Source organism: Pelodiscus sinensis, chromosome 24 (assembly GCF_052426305.1).
Source record: "Pelodiscus sinensis isolate ZL-2025 chromosome 24, ASM5242630v1, whole genome shotgun sequence".
NCBI classification, from domain to species: Eukaryota; Metazoa; Chordata; order Testudines; family Trionychidae; genus Pelodiscus; species Pelodiscus sinensis.
The window spans coordinates 18,187,661-18,207,671 of record NC_143075.1 but is presented as its reverse complement, the minus strand read 5'-3'; the positions used below and the strand labels follow the sequence as shown (position 1 = coordinate 18,207,671).

Genomic DNA, 20,011 nt, shown 5'->3' with positions numbered 1-20,011 from the left:
CTTGCGGAAATTCAAGTGGCCAGTGTAGACAGCTGGCAGCTGCTTTTGCGCAAAAACTTGCCAGTCTAGACACAGCCGGAAGATGGCCAGTAGAATACACCCACTCTCCTTGATTTACAGAGGTTTGCTCCAAGGGGTTGACTTGCCTTACATGTTTCATTATTGACGGGGGACAATTTTCTGGGTTCAAAATAAGTATTTGTGTGGATGTTTTAGTTCCCTTTCCCACTCTGCTGCCAAGAAGTAATAGCAATTTTAAAAACGGTAGGCACAGCTTTTGTAGGGCCTAAGGCAAGGCAAGGCAGCGCATTCCCTCTGGTGCCAGGACCTCTTGCAGACAGAACTAGAAGTGCTTGATCTTTACAAACTGGAGACGTCGAAAGACGACGAGGTGAACGTGACTGGTAGGTTCTACCTCGTGATTTTTGATGGCGGGGGGTTTCCTAAGCCGTGCCCGGTAAAGCCCCCCCGCGGAGTGGATGGTGAGACCCGCATTCGCCGATGGGGAAACTGAGGCACGAAGTGGGGATTTGTGTGGTTTCCACGGGAGATCAGGCGCCGGGGGCGGGTCTCTCTGGACGGGCGGCGCTGTGCAGCGAGGGGCGGGCTGGCCGGGCGGGGAGGCTGAGGGACCCGCCCCCGACCCCGCCCGTGGCGGGCTGAGCGCGCTCGGTTCGAAAGGGGGCGGGAGACGGACAGACCGACCCGCCCAACGGCCGGGCAGAGGCGCCTCCCGGCACGGACAGACGGACACGTGGTAGGACCCGCCCCCCCGGAGAGAGCCCCACGGCCGCCCCCCCCCCCCCCCCCCGCCACCGCCACGGGCAGATGGGCCGCCCCGCCCAGGCTCTGCTCCCCCGCACAGACACAGCAGTAGCTCTCTACCCTCCCCCCCCAGCACAGACAGACAGACGGACACAGCAGTAACCCTCTAACCCCCCCTCCAGCACAGACAGACGGACACAGCAGTAGCCCTTTACCCTCCCCCAGCTCAGACAGACAGACAGACGGACACAGCAGTAGCCCTCTACCCCCCCCCCCAGCCCTCACAGATAGACAGACGGACACAGCAGTAGCCCTCTACCCTCCCCCAGCACAGACAGACAGACGGACACAGCAGTAGCCCTCTACCCTCCCCCAGCACAGACAGACAGACGGACACAGCAGTAGCCCTCTAACCTCCCCCCCAGCACAGACAGACAGACGGACACAGCAGTAGCCCTCTACCCTCCCCCCCAGCACAGACAGACAGACGGACACAGCAGTAGCCCTCTAACCTCCCCCCCAGCACAGACAGACGGACACAGCAGTAGCCCTCTACCCTCCCCCCAGCACAGACAGACGGACACAGCAGTAGCCCTCTAACCCCAGCTCAGACAGATGGACACAGCAGTAACCCTCTAACCCCTGCAGCACAGACAGATGCAGCAGTAACCCTCTGCCCCCCACCACAGCAGTAGCCCTCTAACCCCCCCCAGCACAGACAGACAGACGCAGCAGTAACCCTCTGCTCCCCAGCACAGACAAATACTTGGTAGCCCCTCCCCCCCAGACAGCCACCCAGCTGTACCCCCTGGACAGAGAGAGAGACACTCCATAGCTCCCCTCCCGCATAGACACAGCAGTAGCCCTCTACCTGCCCCCACCTCAGATAGACACAGCACTAGGCCTCTGCCCCCCCGCCCCTCCTCCCGCAGCACAAACACAGCAGTAGCCCTCAGCCCCCCCCCCCAGCACAGACACAGCAGTAACCCTTGGCCTCCCCAGCACAGAGAGACATAGCAGTAGCCCTCTGCCCCCACGGCACAGACACAGCAGTAACCCTTGCCCTCTTCCCAGCACAGACACACTGAAACACAAAGAAAAACAAGGGCATTAAAAGAGTGAGGGGAAAGGCAGCCGGAGACCAGAGGCAATTCAGACTGACTGACTCACTCACACACATAGCCCCAGCTTGATGGGCAATGGAGAGGGAGGGAGACAGGCCCAAACAAGCTGATTTTCCAGCAGTGCAGAGGGGCACATTGAGGCACACTCTATGGGGGGCCTACGGGAAGCCAAGGGAAAACTTCAGGGATGTGCTATTCAATGGGAAACATTATCCTGGCCCCAGGAACATCTGGATGTGCCCATGGCTGTTAGGCCAGCGTGGGATGGTGGAAGGGCATCTGAGTCTGTAGCTTGGAACACACAGATCTGGCTGCTATTACAGCCTGCTCCCCCTGATGTGGTAGGTTTGGTTTCCCTCCCACATCGTGGGCCTGCATTGCTGTGAGAGAGGCCTTTCCATGAAGCCAGTTTGCAGCATGCAGAGGTCTCGTCTGAGCTGTGTAGAGAGCATGGAGAATACGAATAGGAGCTTGAGCAGCAGGAAGAAGGAAAACATCCCGCCTCTGCTGAGACGCTATCTGCAATCAGGTAAGCAACTGTGTCTGCTGTGATGTTTTTAGGGCACATGACACTGTTACCTAGTGTCTGTCCAGGTAACCTACCAAACTGGGTGTCATGACGTGAGGTCCACTGCTTTTCATTTCCCCATTAGCTAATTTATCTGTGCCATCCTGAGGATGTAGCTCTAATTAGACATGGGTCAAAGCTTCTTTTCCATGGACATCTGTAATCACAATGACAAGCCAGCATCACTAATCATGGGCGATAAGCTTCTTAAAGTGCCTCAGCTGGGGTGCACTTGCTGCTGGGATTTGGGGCATTAAGTGGACAAAGCTTCAGGTTTGCAGCGAGTTCAGAGAGCCAAACACACAGAGACATTTGTTCTCGTCCCCGAGGTCCTGGCTGGAGCAAGCGGCATGTCCTGTGGTGGCTATCGAAGTGAGTAACTTCATACAGGGGAGGTGGTTTAGCCCAAAAAGAGACAGTCCCACTGTCTATATGAGCTACACCTTGTCGTGTGGCTGTGGCGCTTGGGTTGTGTGCCAGAGCAATTTCCCCTGGGAACAGCTTAGCTCCTCCAGGCTCGGCCCAGGGAGAGATTTCCCTCTAACCCAACCCGGTACAGATTACAGTGCTGTTAGTGGACCACCATGGGAGCTAGTATGGTTCTTGGCAGGCAGAGTGTGCAGGGCATAAAGTACTGCAAGATTAAGGGGAGAGAAGGTCTGACTATCACTTAGCAGCCAGGGCAGACCTGCCCATTTTCCTGTTCAGCAAAGTAACATTTGCGTGCCTCTTATCTAAACTCAGTGAGTCAAGATTGGGTTAAAAGCCCATGCGCGTGGTGGTCTATAGCACTGAGCAATCAGGAAATCTCTAGTCCAGAATCACTGTGTGACCTTGGGCAAGTCACTGCTCTAAGTCTCCGTTTTCTTGCCTGTGAAATGTAAAAATCTACCATCTTAAATCTCTGTGGATGGGGAAAGAATCCACTATTGGGTTACAAGCCCTTTATGTGCATGGTGGTCCACTGCTCTGAGCAATCAGGAAATCTCTAGTCTGGAATCACTGTGACTTTAGGCTCAGTTTCCTCACCTGTGAAACATAAAAATCTACCATCCTAAATCTCTGTGGATAGGGAAAGAACCTACTGATCTGATTTAAGTGCTGCATGTTTCCTTTGTTATTGATAAAGCCTATTAGTATTGAAACAGAATGAATTTAAAACAACCCAGTTGACTTTTTATTAATTATGCTGTTTGTTTCCTTTCAGAGAAGACATTGAAAATAAACTAATTAGTTTCACTTTTGTTTCTAGTCTGTTTCACTTTCCAGTGCCAGTGTGCTAGGTCAGTGCTGCACAGATTAGTTTGCAATTACTTGGTTGTGTGTAGTGGTGTGTTTTTTTTTTTTTTTTTTTAATCCTGCTAATTGTCTTTGGAATTCCAACAACAAAATAGTCAATTGGTTGGAGAGTTTGTAATACTTGTTTTTATTTCGAAGCCTAAATCTGGGTCTGAGTTTGACCTTGGTCCCTTTTAAGGCTTATCTCTTCTCTTAGTCTAGACTAGTGTTTCCCAATTTTATTTGGCCACGGAACCCTTTTAAACTCGAAAGAATTTTGCAGAACCCCTAATAATAAGTCTAATATATGGACATCAGCACTGAGTAGTGACATCATTGTCCTTACTCTCTGGCTAAGCTGGCATTACACAGGGACACTTATTGTGGCAAACACAAATGAAAATTGTTTTCAATAAAATTAATAAATGCTTACATATTAAGTATTATTTTTAAATAATAAAATATTATTGTAATGGAATTTTCTTATTTTCATTTTGCGGACCACCATTTGGGAAACACTGGTCTAGACACTTTTAAAAATCTTGTTGGCCTTGATCAATAAATCCTGATTTTTAAACTGTGAAACTGCATCCTCACTAGAATTGGGATGACATTTCTCAAAGCGTTAACTAACACAGGTTAGCTAATGTGGATTTAATATATACCATTTTTTTCTAGTCTGCATGAGATCTAAATGGGTTTGGTAAAACAGTTGTTAAAATCTAATCCTAGCTATGTGGTAAGGACCTAGTGCTTGGCAGAAAGAAATGTAATCTGGACTGGCATAGCATATGTGTCTATATGAGGGAGATTGTTTGCTTATAGCTGCTAGATTCTTAAATTTAAAAACAGACGGATATGACACTGTGGTGAGCGTTGACAGAAGGGAACACAGCACCTGAAGGGGCTTATCCCTTTGTGACTTGGGCTTATCATCAAACTCCCCCCCCCCCCCCTTTTTTTTTTTTTGCAACATGCTGCTAGCTGTGTGGAAATTCCTGGGATGCAATGAATCCTTTTTTGAAGAACCATCATGCTGTGCTTTGTGATTATGCTTTATGCAAGAATAGGCACCGATGCCACGCTGGAAACTTGTGGAAAGTCTGTTCGCTTTTTAGATGCCAGCCCCTAATTAAAATCTTCCCCTTTGCAATATGTTTGAGAACGCATAAAAGACCGTGCCAGACGTTCCCAACAGATAATTGTAGTATCAGTGAATGAGTGTCTCCTTCCCGGCTTTGATCAGATCAATGGCTGAATTTCTGTGTCAGAAGCACCCACAGTCCGGGCCTTTTTCCAGGAGAAAGAGGAAGAAATGTACATAGTCTGGAATTAAGCCTCAGTCTGTAACACCTGACTAAAGATAATGTTGGCTTTCAAGTGTATTTTTCCCAACACTCTTCATGTGACAAAGATGATTGGTGTTCATTTCATAGACTGAACCAAGACCCCAGTCCCTAACAAATGGGGGGTGCTCCCCCGATTCACTGAGTTTGCTGAAGGGGGGGACGTGTGTGAGTATATTTCAGAATGTACTTTTCAGCTCATATTCACTGCCCCCCCCTTTCTAAAGTGACCTAGTTAAACTGCTAACTTCAAGCTGTTCTGTCATTTTCCCCTACTTGTCTCTGATACTCTGATTTGTGTGGCTGGAAATAAGTGATTTCCTATTTTAATCAACCAACAGCCCAGGAAGATGGGAGTAGTGGTGGGGATTTCTTCCTGTAAGCATTAAAAAGAGGTGAATGGTAATAGTTCCTGCCAATCTTCTTACAGAAGTCAGGGGAATGAAAGCACCTAGCCCCCTCAGACTGACCTGGTATCTCAACAATGGGTATGAGCCTATACCCTGGAGTGGGCTTTGAACAGAGGCAAGACTGCTAATGAGTGACCTATGTGCACTTCAGCTCTACTTAAAACATGCTCTGGTCTTGTAATGTAGACAAGACTAAACTGTGATTCCTCAATGTGCTGGCAGCCTTGGACTCTTGCATGATTTGGGAACGTGGTTAAAACAAAGTTCAGTTGCATCTGTTCAGCCAGGGCACTCTCAGGTACCCCAACCATGGAGGAATTAGTATGGATGAGACCTATGCCCTGCTGACACAGACGAGGGAGTGTCCATGCTCCAGTTCAACTAACCACCTTGTTTGGAACTGTTTAAACATGGATCTTGCTAATTTGATGGCAGCTGGGCCTACTCATTCTATAGAAAACCATCTGTAGAGTCAGACTAGTATGTGCTCTGGCCAGGGGTCAACTGTATTCGCATCTTACTAGCAAAACCTGTATTTAGTCAAGGTTCTGGTTAATGGATCCTGAGCTGAAGTTTAACTAGGGCCTTAACCGGGGTTATCCTTAGGATTTATGGGGCTCTATGCAGTACTATGGAACTGGTGCTCCTATGCCGCACGACAGCTGGGGGTAAATTTTTTTAGAGATGTGATTTTATAATCTTCAGCAACATAGTAATGATATATGTTCAAAGCAAATTTTAGATTAAGGTCCTGTCAACTAACTCAATAAATTCAAAAGCTTCAGAGGGGTAGCTGAGTTAGTCTGTAACAGGAAATACTTACAAAACAACAAATAGTCTAGCAGCATCTTAAAGACTAACAAAACATGTAGATCCATGGTCCCCAATCCGGTGCCCGCGGGCGCCATGGCGCCCGCCGGGCCCTTTACATGCACCCGCAGAGCAATCTGGGCTGGCCCTGCCCCTGGGCGTGCGGCAGGTGCCAGCCCCGGGCGCATGGCTGGCCCTGACCCCGGGTGCCGCGCGTGCCGGTGCCGACCCTGACCCCCCGCCCCTGGGTGCGCTGCGCGTGCCGGTGCCGACTCTGACCCCCCGCCCCCGGGTGCGCCGCGCGTGCCCTGGCCCTGGGCCCCTGGCCCTGGCGCCGCGCGTGCCCTGGCCCTGGCGCCGGCCTTGGCCCCGCCCCCGGGGGCGCCGCGCCAGCCCTGGCCCCGGCCCCAGCGGCGCCGCGCGGAACCTGGGCAGCCCCTGCCCAGGATAGCAGCACATGCCGGTGCCAACCTCGGGTGTGCGGCGCATGCTTGACCCCGCCCCCAGTCACGTGGCCTGTGAGCGGCCCCGCCCTCATACGCGCAGCGCGTGAGCAGCCCCGCCCCCAGGTGCCCGGCAGCCCCAAAACGTTGAAGACCACTGATGTAGATGGTATCATGAACTTTCATGGGCACAACTCACTTAAGATGACAGGAGTGTTGGAAGTCCAGATTCAAGAATAAATAAGGGAAGGGAGGGTGGGAGAAGGAAAAAAATGGGGGGAGGGGGGGAAAAGACAGTGAGTTCAGAAACTGACAGGATACATCTGGGGTGAGCAAATGCCTGTTAAATGGCTTTGTTACCACTTGAATGGCTCTTTCACAGGTTAGATGTTCTGCAAATGGGTCTGGCAGGCGTTGTCACTTTAAAGTTACCTAGATCCTCTCCAAAGGAAGCAGAGCCACAGAACAAGGATAGGAAGAGATGGCTGAGTGGACATTAAGACCCAGTGGTGCCCAAATTTTCAAGTGCCCTACGTAAATGGGTAAGAATGGCACTGGCCTTAGCAATTGGTGGCTGCAGGTGTAATAATGCTAGAAGAGATCCTTCTTTTTCTAGGCTGCTAGGCTCCTGTTGAGACCTGGGGCTGTTCTCTTAAAATTCCTCCTGCCCTGCCAGAAGATGGTGTCTCTCTCTAACAGGAACCCAGTGAAGTTCATGGTATTTTCAGTTCTGGGATTGAGGCTGACTGGAGAGAGGAGGTTCATTATATGGGGGCCCTTGAGGTGTGTGGAAATCTATGCTGCTGGGGATGTGGTAATGAACTACCGATTCTCTCTTTAAACAAACTGTTGTTGTTTGTCTTCAGAGCACAGAAATATTCAGAAGAATGTGAATGTGAATCTGTATTTGGGCACTGGAAGCCAAGCTGAAGCTACTCATCAGTGGCCCAGTGCTGGTGCATTCACTGTAACCCCTGGCTGGGAAGTGGAGACAGGCAGGACTGCACCAGCTGTGAAAGGCAAAGGGGACAAGAAGAGGGATCCCAGCCTGATACAGACTAATCTTTCTTGCCCTTCTCAGCCTCTCAGGGCTGCTGCTATCCCGCTCTCCAACTTCTGTTCCCAGCAGCAAAATAACCTCTATTGCAGGCTGCAGCGGCACAGCTCTGGAAAGGTGGGATGTGGCAATCCCCCGCTGCCTTCATCAGCTCCACCCCATGTGGATCTTCAGCGGAGACGCTCCTGCCTTGACACAACTGGGGGAGCAGGAAGTGGGGAGAATGTGAGTGTCCACCTTGCAGAGAAGAGCCTGCAGGACAGGAGGAAACCAAAGGAGGGGGTTAGCCCCTGGGACCAATCCTCTGTGCAGTGCTCCTGCCATCACCTTCCAGAGGGACGAAACCAGAGCAATGAGCAAGCAGTGAAAAAGCAGCAACATGGACCTCACGTGACTTATGGTGCAGATGATGGGGATCCTTTACGAGCTAGTACAGAGTTCCTCTCCCCCACAGTAGTGCCTGTAATCACCTCTGCTGGGCTCCTTCCCCCCCATAGCCCAATGGTATGTCCCTCTCCAGGGAGCTCCAAAAGAAGTGTGAACTCCTTTTGTCCGGGGCCTGCCCTCACCTTGGACGAACTAGGTCCCCCCAGCTTGGCTGAGCCCCTTCCCAGCTCTGCAGCCCTTCAGTCTCTCTTGAAGTCCTCCAAGACCTCTGCCAGCCTGCACTGCTCAATCCAGAGGCTTCAGCAAGAAGCTGCTTTCATGGGGATATGGAGCTCCCTCCCTTTGGATCCCAGGTCTTCTCCACCCGCTTGCAGGATGTGCTTTGCACCTGCTGTCCTGAGTGTGGGGGAGCAGCTTGCCAGAGACCAGAGCAGTGCTAAGCAGGCTAGAATGAAATGGGTTCCCCCATTTGTTAGGGACTGGGATCTTGGTTCAGTGTCCTATGACTTGGGGGAAGCCGAACCTACCTCTCTTTGTCAGAGGTGCAGAAATACTGAATTATATCTGCAAAGAAGCAAAGCGTCAGGTAGGATCTGGCCAGGATCCCTCTGTACAGGTGCCAGCTCAGTCTGCCTGGTGGATACAGAAGCAGGAAGTCCCCAGGAGAGCTCTCCCTACCGCAAGTATCAATCTCAGGCACCACACACTCAAGGGGGAGGCACATTTGGCCGCACAAAAACTAATTTCCCTGAAAAGCCACTTGGGGCAGAAGAATCCTTTGCCAGAGCAGCACCCTGTGCGATGTGTTGCAGGAAGGCCCTTCCCTCTGGGTCAGACCCAGGTGATCTGCAGGTTTCACTGGAGACACAGGAGGGTGGGTCTCCAGTGAATGTCAGTGTCACTGTGTATGGGACTCCAAGGGAAGTCCATCTGAAAGTCCAGTCTCCTTCTGGAGATGCAGGGATCAGTCAAGTCCAGCAGCTTAGTGTGGGCTCCATAGATGTCGGCGCCTCAGAGCCTCCTGAAGAAGACCAGGGAGTGTCAGTCAAAGCTTGTGACACCATATTGTCTGCTGCCAGGAGAACAGCCATGGTGAATAACAGGCGGTCTGTGCCTGGTCACCGGTACAGCCTTTTGAGGGGAACAGCCAGCCAAGGTCCCAGTGAACCTTCCTTGGTTGCCACTGACATGGATGGTACAAATGCTCCCAGCGAGGGAGGAATTGAAGAACACTCCCAGGAGGCCTGCAGGGCTCTGGGGCTCAGTGCTGACCAGGACCAATCTGAGATGCTTCCTGCAGAAAGGAGCAGCAGGAAAGTGTGGAACTGCGAGGAAAGCAGCCAGGTGCAGGACGTGTTACCACCATGGGTAAGGCTGCTGTCAGTGCATGACATCTAGGTTCTCCTGTTCATTTCTCTTCCCTGAAGGGGCAGAGTGGTGGTCCGTCCCGCTCGTATCTCTGATGTGGGCCTTAGAGTAAGCGTCACCGTTTCCTCTCCGTAGAGTCGTCTTCTCAAAGATCGGCTTGTCACCTTTGCATGTTAGCATACCCAGGGAGGGAAGGCAGCACGGTGGCTCTGACTCTGTTGCAGGCGTGGCAATGGAGGGCTGAAGGCCAGTTCTCCCACTCTTTCTCATGCTGAAATTAAAGGAAGCACTTGCAGAGCAAGGCTCTACTCAGCATAGATTGAGCTGAGGCAGGCAGCTGGGACCACCTAGCCTCATGGCTGGACGTTAGACTTTTCCAACCAGAAGGGTGGTGTGAGGTTGCCCACCACCCCAACCGCAGACTGATTCTTCCACCTGTGGGTTGTGAGTACTTGTGAAACCAGCACATATGGTGGCTAATACCAGTGTGTCACTGTCTGCTCTTACCTGTAGGATCCAGAGAGCAGCTTCCCATGTTTGGAGATGAAGGAAAGAAGGTAAAATGGGGTTGGGGTCGGGGGTTGCCATGGGAAATGTGTGGCATGGTTCCAGGGACAATACCGCAGGACACATGTAGAGTGGGGAGAGTAGTGAGCCCTTTGAATATAAATACATGCAGCATCCTGAACGGAGTACACTAAAAAACCCCTCTTTGGCACATCTTTTAACTTTCACCTTGGTAGCTACCAGCAGTAAGCAGAAAGCAATACTTACGCCTGTTTGGTGCAGGGCTGTGGCTGAGTACGTGGTGTGGAAGCCGCTTTGGAGAAGCTTGGGATCACAGTCCATGGGAATGAGAGGACTAGCTGAGGTGGTGATTGCTAGACAAGGAGATGGATTCCTACCAGTGTTCCCTGTAAACTGGGCGCTTGTGCGTCCACTCGGGAGATTCCAATACAGCCCAGCTGATTAGCAGAGTGCTCACGGCCAGGTTTTGTGTCTATGGGTGGTGCACTTTTGCACTTGTCTCGGTACACACACATTTACTCTGCCCATATATGGGAAAAATCTGAGGGAACACTGATTCCTACTGATGTGTCCTGGCTGGATTTGACCTTCCTTCCTAAGTTTGGAGTTCAGTCCCTCATTTCTGTTTCAGCTCTCAGGTGCTGGGTAATAGGCGACAACTAGCCCGGTGCTTCCAGGCCTGGAGAGGTTACATCCTCAGGAAGAGGACTGCAGCTAGGGAGCTGTACAGGCAGCAGCTGCTTCGTAAGGGGCTTGGGGCCCTACAGTGGGCGGTGCAGCTGAGGAGGGTGCAGATGGAGACTGCCCAGCGCAGACACGCCCTGGCTGTGTTGGCCGTCAGCTTTCACAGGGTAAGGATGGTGGAGACAATAGAGGAGATGATACCAGGGAGCTGTCCTGCGGTAAGGGGGGCAGGAGAAGCCTGCTGGGGTAGGGTGCAGAGTGGAGTGGGAGCCTGAGGCCTGGGGTTCTGGTGCAGGCGGCTCTCACCATATCGCTCCTCTTCCAGTGGAAGGAAGCTGCGGTGAAGCGAAACGAAAGCCAAACCTCCCAGCAGGAGCCGGTGACTCTCTCCCAGGAGTCGCCAATAGATCTCGTCAGGCTGGGGAGGAGTCCAGCTGTGACCGCGCCAGTGTGGAGCCGGCTGGCTGCAGGGTCCCCACAGGAAGCGATGTGGCCTAGCCGGTAAGCTGGGATTTTCTCATCAATGGCTCTTTGTCTTGGATGGCTGCCAGGCTGGAGCTGGAGGCAGAGGAATTTTCTTTAGTAAGAGAAGCTCAGCTGAAGGGTGAGCTGGTGCACAATCCTTCCCAGCTCTGTGGAGACAAGAGAGGGTTTCCCGGGCGGGAATTTACACTTGTGGCCTCTGAGCACTGGAGGATCCTACCTCAGACATGTTCACGCTAGCATTGTTGGTCAGATTTTGGTGCCGCTGATGGGACAAGAGGGAAACCCTGGGTGACTTCTCAAATCCAGTTGCTTTCCACACGCGTGGAGGGGGGTCAGTGAGTCATCATCCGATTCTTCATCCATCCCTGGCAGGAGGATGGATGTAGCAAGGGGAAAGACATATTTGCTCGGGTTCTGTGGTAGAAAAGCTGAGTCCAGGACAGGAACAGCCCTGGAGGAAAGGGAGGCCTTGGTTGTAACCCCTCCCTTGCTTTGGATCTGCTAGGGCCCTCTCTAGTGGTCTCTGGGGTTAAACGTGAGCTTGGGACTTTTCAGGGTGGAGGCAGACCTGTGGAGGCAGCTTCATCGCAGGCAGAGAGCAGACGAGCTCTGCCAGAGGATACAGGCCATCAGGGACCTGAGGCGGCTGGCTGGTAAGCACTTGCTCCAGAGCATTTGACAGATGTGGTTAAACAGTATGCTCCAGGCTGGAAGGAAGGTGGCATTTCACCTGACTGCTCTGCTGATCTCGAATTCCTGCCTTGTCTTTGCCCTTTCAGGACCTGGTCCTGTGAAGTGATAGAGAAGCTAGATAATTTCATGGAGGTTAGGTCCATAAAAGGCTGTTAGCCAGGGGATAAAATGGTGTCCTTGGCCTCTGTTTGTCAGAAGCTGGAGAGAGATGGCAGGAGACAAATCGCTTGATCATTGTCTTCGGTCCACCCTCTCTGGGGCACCTGGTGCTGGTCACTGTTGGCAGACAGGATACTGGGCTAGAAGGACCTTTGGTCTGACCCAGTATGGCCGTTCTTATGAAGTGCTGAGCAGTGGCTGGTGGGAGTGGAGACTGCTCAGCATCTCATAGGACTGGATACCTATTGTTCTGTTTCAGCACCTCCTTTGCCTTATCTCCTACATGAGTTCAGTGGTAGCAGATGCTCTGGCCACAGCAATGTGAGCTTTCTCTTGGCAGTGCCCAGCCATTGCCTGCAGGAGTCCCACCGATGTGATGGTATGAAAACACAGAATCATAGTACCCTAGAGCTGGAACAGACCGCAAGAGATCAAGTCCAGTTCCCTACCTTCATGGCAGGACCAAGCACCATCTAGATCATCCCTGATAGATGTTTGTCTGACCTGCTCTAAATATTTCCAGTGATGGAGATTCCACAACCTTCCTAGGCAATGTATTCCAGTGCTTAACCACTCTGACAGGAAGTTTTTCCTCATGTCCAACCTAAACCTCCTTTGCTGCAATTTAAGCCCTTTGCTTCTAGTCCTATCATCAGAGATTAAGGGGAATAATTTTTCTCTCTCTTTCTTGTAACACCCTTTTAGGTACTTAAAAGCTGTTATCATATCCCCTCTCAATCTTCTCATTTCCAAACTAAACAAACCAACTTCTTTCACCCTTTCCTCTTAGGTCATGTTTTCTAGACCTTTAATCATTTTGTTCCTCTTCTCTGGACCTTCTCCAGTTTCTGCACATCTTTCCTGAAATGTGGTGCCTTGAACTGGACACAATACTCCAGTTGAGGCCTAATCAGTGCAGAGTAGAGCAGAAGAATGACTTCTCGTGTCTTGCTCACAACGCTCCTGTTGATGCATCCAAGAATAGTATTTGCTTTTTTTGCAACAGTGTCATATTGTTGACTCCTATTTAGTTTGTGGTCCACTCTAATCCCTAGATTTACCTCAGTCAATTTCTCTAGTTTGTCCAGATGATTTTGAATTATGACCCTATCCTCCAACATTTTAAGTTCTCTTCAGATCCAGTTTTTCTCTCCCCCCCCCCCTCCCTTTATCTGGTCTTGTAACACAGCAGCTTTCAGACTGTGGCACTTGCAGAAGGAGCTGCTGGACAAAGAGGAGGCCAGAGTGCAGGAAGCCCGGGCCCTGCTGGAGAAGAAGCAGCTACACAGTATTTTCCGAGCATGGCGTTCACGAAGCTTGGAAACCGAGCGGATTTGGCCTCTGCTGAGTCAGATCCGGAGAGAGCTGGCTGCTCGGTAAGAAAATGTGGTGCAGCTTCCTTCCCCGGGGAATGTCAGATTCAGTCTGGAACATGTTCTGTTGTGAAAAGCCAGGCAGTGACAGATTCAACCCAGAATGACTCTATGGAATTCTGGACAAAGCCCTTCCCTTCTTACTGCTCTAAATAGTTGGAGATTAAGTCAGTGCTTATGGGAGGATGTGGGGCAATGGGTAGAGACAGACGTCACGTGGACCAGTATGGGGCAGCCTCCCTTGCACAGCTCAGTCAAGTCAAGTGTGAGCTCTGTGCTTTGCTAGCCTAGTCACCAAACCAGAGACTGCCAACCTTGCTGAATTGTTACAAAGGGTGCGCTGAGTTTGTGATGTGGGCAAACGGATTAGGGGAGAAGAACCCAACTCCTTTTCCTTTCCTGACCCAATTTGAGACTTGAACTCGGGTCTCCAGAATTGAAAAAGGCTGGCACGCTAATAGCACTGGTGTCTCCCTTCACTTGACATTATCCCACCCTGTCACAGCGCCCACATGAAAGATTCAGACTGTGTTGTGTGTAAGAACTTAACGTTGTAGACTGATGTCTACCATAGTTTGTCAAGGATCGTGGTGGAATCTCCATCACTGGAAATTTTAAAGTCAAGATCTAGGGATGTTAGCTATCGGGTCATTGAATTGTCATGTCATCGCATACAATTTTAGCAGTTACATGACTATTCGATAGTCCCTGGGGGCAAGGCCAGCGGCCAGAGCTCTCCCAGTCCCACTCCTGGGGAGCTCCCTGCTATCCCATGCTGCTGCTTCTCTATCAGAGGGGAGCCAGTTTAAAAACCAGTTCCCCTTGCAGACCAGCTACCAGCTGCCTGGAGCTGTTGCCTCTAATACAGAGGCAGCAGCACAGGGTGGCGGCAGCCCCTGTCTGCAGGGAGCTCGGTCCTGCTGTGGACAGAGACTGCTTTGTGGCAGCCTCCCCTACCCTCACTCCCCAGCGCTGCTGCCTTTGATACAGGGAGCAGCACAGTGGGGACACACAGCACTGCAGAGCCGGCATGCATGGGTTGACTCCAGCCTGACCCCCTCGCCCTCCGCACTGCTGCCACTCTTATCAGAGGCAGCAGTGCGGGGGTAAGGTGGGCAGGCAGATATGGTGCTTGTGAGGAGCCTGCTTAAAGCCAGCTCCTCATGGGCACCGCTCCTGCTCCTCCCACTTTGCTGCTTCTAATACAGAGGCAGCGGAGGGAGGGATGTGAGTAGTCAACAAGATTAACCGATAAGTCTAGTCTTCTTGGTTAATCGTATATGTTGACATCCCTGTCAAGATCACATACTTGTCTAAAAGATCCGCTCTAGTTCGAACAGGAGTTAATTCAGGGAATCCTAAGGCCTGTGTTATACAAGAGGGCAGAGTCGATGATCACACTGGTCCCGGACGACTGAATCCTCTGCTTATCCAAAGATCAGGTACAGCACAGGCAGTACTCGTGCAAACTTCCCCAGTACAGTCCCACTAAGAGGCCTCACCATTGACCTGGGAAGAGGATTGAGAGGATAGTTCAGTCCCCATGGCTCATCCAGCTATTGGTTTTTCTGTTGAGACTGTCAGTAAGGGGGCCAGTTGCTGTTTGGGTGCAGTGGATTCCTGTCCATCGGGAACTGGCCTGAAAAGCCCAATTCATGTCATGTAGGCACCCAATAGCCATCCAGTAGTAAGATGTCTGGAGTCAGGTCTAGGACCGAGAAGTGGAAGATGATTAGTTCAAGGGACTGTAGCATTCTCCCAAGATCCCAACATTACCCAAGCACTCCGGGAACGAGCTAAGGACAAGGGAAGCCTGATTCACAAAAGTCCCAGAAATAACTGGCGATCCAGCGGTTGCAGCTGGATTTATTTTATTTTTTGGTCTCCTCAGGTGCTTCCGAGCCTGGAGGCAGTTTGTGGAGCGGAAGGCATTGTGCAGGCACAGCCTGGAGCATCACAGGGCAAGGTCCTTGAGGAAGTGCTTCCAGCAGTGGGTCCTGATGCTGCAGCGCAATGAAGCAGACAAGAGGACAACGATGAACTTGCTGATCCTGAGGCAGAGGAGATGTTATGGTGAGGAGCTGAGGACCTATCTAGTCCCCTTAGGATCAGAAGATCTGGAAGTGCCTCTGCTTTCCCCTCCGCTTGTGGGGCACTGCAGACTGGATGGGAGCTTTTCCTTGGGCAGCATGAGTCAGGTCTGCTGCACTCAAGAGGAAACATGACACTAATGTGAAGTGGCAAGTTGGGAAGAGGGTTGTCCCCCTTGGCCAGCTTAGTGACACTGCAGGAAGATGGGGTCTTGCTAAGCCTAGAAGGAAACACAAGAGTAATCTAGCAAGGAAGCTGTGGGGCGGGGTAGTTGGTGGCTGTCCCCTGCATCCAGCTGAGTTTCTGAGCATTGAAGAATCACTCCTGACAAATGGCTTCTCTCTCTGTGTGTCTCTTTCTCTCTCCTGTCTGTCTGTGACCTGAAAAGGACAAGTCAGCTCAACTGCCAGTGGGTCTGCGACGAAGGAAGATGAAGCTCATCCATGCTTAGCAGTAAGGAGATGGCCCCTGGGGAAAAGAGGTGGCTCTTTAGATGAGCTCTATCAGCGAATGACACTCCAGAGGATATTTCTGCTGTGGAAGGCGAGGCTCTGTCAGCAGCAACAGGCTGAGTAAGTGTTAAGATCCAAGGCTGAGGGAACACTTGGATTCTTGGAATCCCAAGTTTCCGCTGGGTCCCTGAGCAAGAAACCACTTTGGTCTCTCAAATTGTGCCTGCCACAGAGTCTCTCTCTTGCTGGCACAGATGAAATTACATTCAAAGGAATGAACTGAAGGGATCTGTCTAACCTATCGAAAGCCTTTGAGGGGCTTATCATGGCCCCAGTGAGACCTTTTTGAGGGTCTGTGCATGTGTGCTGTCCATGCCAACCACAGAGGCTGCCAGGAGGGGCTTTGGGCTGCTCTGTCAGGAGAGGTCCCTGCCTAGGAGCAGGGAAGAGATTGCTTCTGATGGTACCTTAGCGGCGCCCCCCTAAAATGTGTATGAGAGGTTTCCTTCTCGTTGATCCTGAATTTCAGAGCTTTTTATACCCACAGCTGCATCATATCTAGTGTGATGGGGAAGAGATGCCTGCATTGCTGCCCATGGTACTAGGCGTGTCACTATCTGAAGGGCAAGTGTTCTGCAAGGCTCTTCAAGGACCTGCTGCAGGCCCTGAGTCTGGAAATGGAGGGGTGGAGGCTGGTGCTAGAACCCATCACGGATTCAGAAATCAGCACAGCACGGTCTTCCTTTCTCTGCCCCCACCAGTGTGCCTCAGTGATCTAGGAGCTGGGGCAGTCTCCATGTTCCACTCAGTACTTGGCCTCCCTGTGGCTGTGTAGGGCCGTTAATGCCAGTTACCGTGGTGGGATCCATCAGGTGACTCTCGGGTGAGACCCCTCACCCACTGTGGAACAACCGTCCCATGGTCACTCGCCCTACTGAGCTGGGCAGGGTTTGAATAGCAACCTTGAGATGAAAGACCCTATAGCCCAGGGCTACTCAGCACACAGCCTGCAGGCCACATGCAGCCAGCAGCCTGTTTTGTTTGTGGCTCACGGTGCAGTTTGGGTTTATGGGGGGCTCAACACGTGGCCCACAGGTGGAGCCAATGTAATGGTCTTCTGTTGACATGGGTTTAGTAGTTAAAATCCTGGACTGTCATTGCTCGTTAAAAGTGCTGTCCTATGGGTGGAAATCGGGTAAATGTTGCATTTTATGAATATCAGCAGAACTGACTTAAACGGGGTCTGTGTGTCGTGTAGTTTTGCCTTAATCTTTGTATTCATGCCCATCAGTGGCAAAAGCTATTTGCATATATATTTGCATGTAGATGCAGCCACACTTAAGTTGCGGCCCTTAGCATGTGCTGTGAGTGTCATTGTGGCCCCTGGGGCTTCCGAAGTTGAGTAGCCCTGCTATAGCCCATCGCCAATCTGCTGCGCCATATGCAAACTTTCCTCACTCTCCCCTCCTCCTCCTCAGTGCCTTCTCCCAAGCTTTGGAGCAGCGCCGACTGCGGGAGGCTCTGAGGTGGTGGCACCAGAAGACACGTCAGCTGAATCCTCTTAACCACGATCCCAGGGCACCTCCTGAGAAGCCTCTTGCCTTGCTGGATTCTGAGGAGTCATCTTTGTCTTCTGGTTTCCACAGCAGCTCCCTCGCTCCTCTTGTTTCCCATGGCTTGTTGGAAAAGGTGAGAGTCCCACTGACAATCCTGTCTGCACCCATGCAAACGTAAGAGCAGGGGTGTTCAGCTCCAGGGGGGCTTGGGACTTGGAGGCAGTGCTGTCTAATAGTGACAGCAGTGCACTGGCAGTCTGCAGTATATTTCTGCCACTGATTAGCTGGGCGGCTGTGGGCAAGCTATTGCAATGCTTCCCCATGTGAACGTCAGGTTGTCCTGGTGCCCTTCGCTTTCACCCTGCCGATGTTGCACTGACCTGCTGCCCTTCACCCGAGTCTCTCAAAATTAAATCGCCCTCATTTTCAGATGGGGAAAGTGAGGCACGGATAAATGATGCCTTACGGCACTGAAATGCTGAATTTGAACCTATTCTGCTTCGGCACAGCCCCCCCACCAACAAGCTGATCTGCTTGGCCTTAGACTTGAAGGCTCCGATGCCAGGGAGTTGGTGTGCTGCCGAGAGTCCTCCAGGCCCGATCTGAGAGAACTCCGAAGGGAAATCTTTCTGGTCCTGCCAGTCCCCAGTGAGGGGTTAGAGGGCAGGCTCCAGGGAGGCCCGGGCTGATGGTTCTGCTGTGTACTCATGACATCTAAGTAGCTAGTTAGAGATCTCTTTGCCATCACATGTGTGCCCATATCATACTGGCTGGCAAGAGCGCTCTCTGGCAGCAGAGGGATGGATGCATCTCCGCTCTCCCTAAGCACCGCGGCTAAGAGGGCTGAGCATAGGGGTTGAGGGTCATGAGCAGAGTGTTGGTTGCTAGGTACACTAAACATACAGCTACATGCTTTCCTCTGTGACCAGGAGAGCAGCTTCTGTGACAGCAGCCGGAACAGTCTCTCCTCCTTCCTGACCACCGAGGATAGCACACATCCATCCCAGTGTGCCTGCTCTCTGCAGCAGCACCGCTGCCCAGACCTTCCAGCCGGGCTGGGGGAAGAGCTCTGTTTGCAGGCGTCCTCTCCTCTGCAGAGTCCCCGAGGCGGGTGAGTTGGATCCTGGAAAGAGGTGGCTCTTCTGTACAGATGGAGGTGGATTGGGTGGCTGCCTGACTCCCACCCCGGTGCCCCTTCCAGCTGCTCTTTTCTCTCCATCCCACTCCACCAGCAACGAGAGCTCAGCCTGGTGCCTGTGTCTTGCAGAGGGAATCAGTTGATGGGAGGCTGGCTCCAAGCGGCAGCTCTGTGTCGACCCTACAGCAGGATCCAGCCTCTTGCCCGTTACTCTGTATGGGAAGAAACAAGGTTCCAAAGTGACGCTCGGCAGGTAACGAAGGGTTTCTCTGTACTGCTCGATTCACTGAAGTCTTTGGGTGTCAGCCACTGCTAACCCCACTCTGGACCTGCCCGCTCTCAGTTGGGTGAGACGGTTCGCCCAACAGACAAGTGTGCGCCGCGGTGGCAGACAAGCAGGGAGACTGGCCCCACACTCCAGAAATGGAAAGGATCCGGTTTGACTTTGGTGGAGGGGTTTGGCGGTGCCGAGCGCAGCGTTGGTGCAGGGCTCGTGGGTTAATCAAGGTCACAGCAGCAGTGAGAGAGAGGAGGATGAATGGGGTCCAAACTCTTCTGGAGCCAGTGGGGCCGACAGGCTCGCTGGACTCCTGGGCAAGGTGGGGGGGAAGGGGACATCTCTGCATGATTAGAATGGGCGGGGCCTTGGGCAGAAGGGGTGGGGCTAAAGGCTAGCCTTTTCCCAGGCAGCCCTCCGTGCCGTGTGGGGCTCTGACGGCAATTTAAGGGGCCTGGGGCTCTGGCCATTGCTGTAGTAGGGGCAGCCGGGAGCCTCAGGCCCAGGGGCAGTTGTCCCCTTTATGCCCCCTCCATTGGCAGGCATGGCTGGATTCCAGACCCCTTTCTGGTTTGTTGTGTTGCAGGATTACGGTTCTGGAGACGAACTGGAGAGTCCCTGCGGCTCCCTCTGGCACCAGGCAGAGCGACGGCTCCTGCAGGAGTATTTTTTGGTCTGGTCTGTTCGGACTCAGCAGCATATAAAGACCCAGCAGCATCACAGGCTTGTCCTGCTATCCCGGTAGGAGCCCTAGAACCAGCTGATACTTGTCAGACACTCTTCTGCTGGCATCGTTTCCAGACAATCTGTAGAAATGGTTTTTGGGTGAAAATAATAGTAACCATCCCTCGCTCTTCTTATCCATAGCTCTCAAAACTCTTAATCTAGGAGCTTGGCAACATTATTCCTATTTTACAGATGGGGAAACTGAGGCACGGAGTGGCAGTGACCTGCCTGAGCTCATCCAGCAGGTTATAGGACCCAGATCCTTAGAGTTTCAGCACTAGGCCACCTGGGC

The 20,011-nt window shown here is 52.1% G+C and overlaps 1 protein-coding gene across 3 annotated transcripts in view; it reads left to right on the top strand.

Moving 5' to 3' along the window:
- The first annotated feature begins 632 nt into the window (after positions 1-632).
- Positions 633-20,011, top strand: part of C24H1orf167 (chromosome 24 C1orf167 homolog) — a 32,346-nt gene continuing 12,967 nt past the window's right edge. Inside the window, exons 1-15 of one of the 3 annotated variants that reach the window (XM_089773163.1) lie at positions 633-757; positions 2,235-2,418; positions 2,764-2,829; positions 7,611-9,556; positions 10,070-10,113; positions 10,716-10,935; positions 11,094-11,269; positions 11,810-11,907; positions 13,296-13,482; positions 15,371-15,552; positions 15,959-16,142; positions 17,501-17,711; positions 18,508-18,689; positions 18,846-18,969; positions 19,580-19,734. In XM_089773163.1, the coding sequence (XP_089629289.1) occupies positions 2,289-2,418; positions 2,764-2,829; positions 7,611-9,556; positions 10,070-10,113; positions 10,716-10,935; positions 11,094-11,269; positions 11,810-11,907; positions 13,296-13,482; positions 15,371-15,552; positions 15,959-16,142; positions 17,501-17,711; positions 18,508-18,689; positions 18,846-18,969; positions 19,580-19,734 (3,905 nt within the window). In that variant the 5' untranslated portion in view covers positions 633-757; positions 2,235-2,288. The remainder of the gene's footprint in view (positions 758-2,234; positions 2,419-2,763; positions 2,830-7,610; positions 9,557-10,069; positions 10,114-10,715; positions 10,936-11,093; positions 11,270-11,809; positions 11,908-13,295; positions 13,483-15,370; positions 15,553-15,958; positions 16,143-17,500; positions 17,712-18,507; positions 18,690-18,845; positions 18,970-19,579; positions 19,735-20,011) is intronic. The other 2 variants (XM_075906601.2, XM_075906600.2) reach the window with 2 other exon arrangements.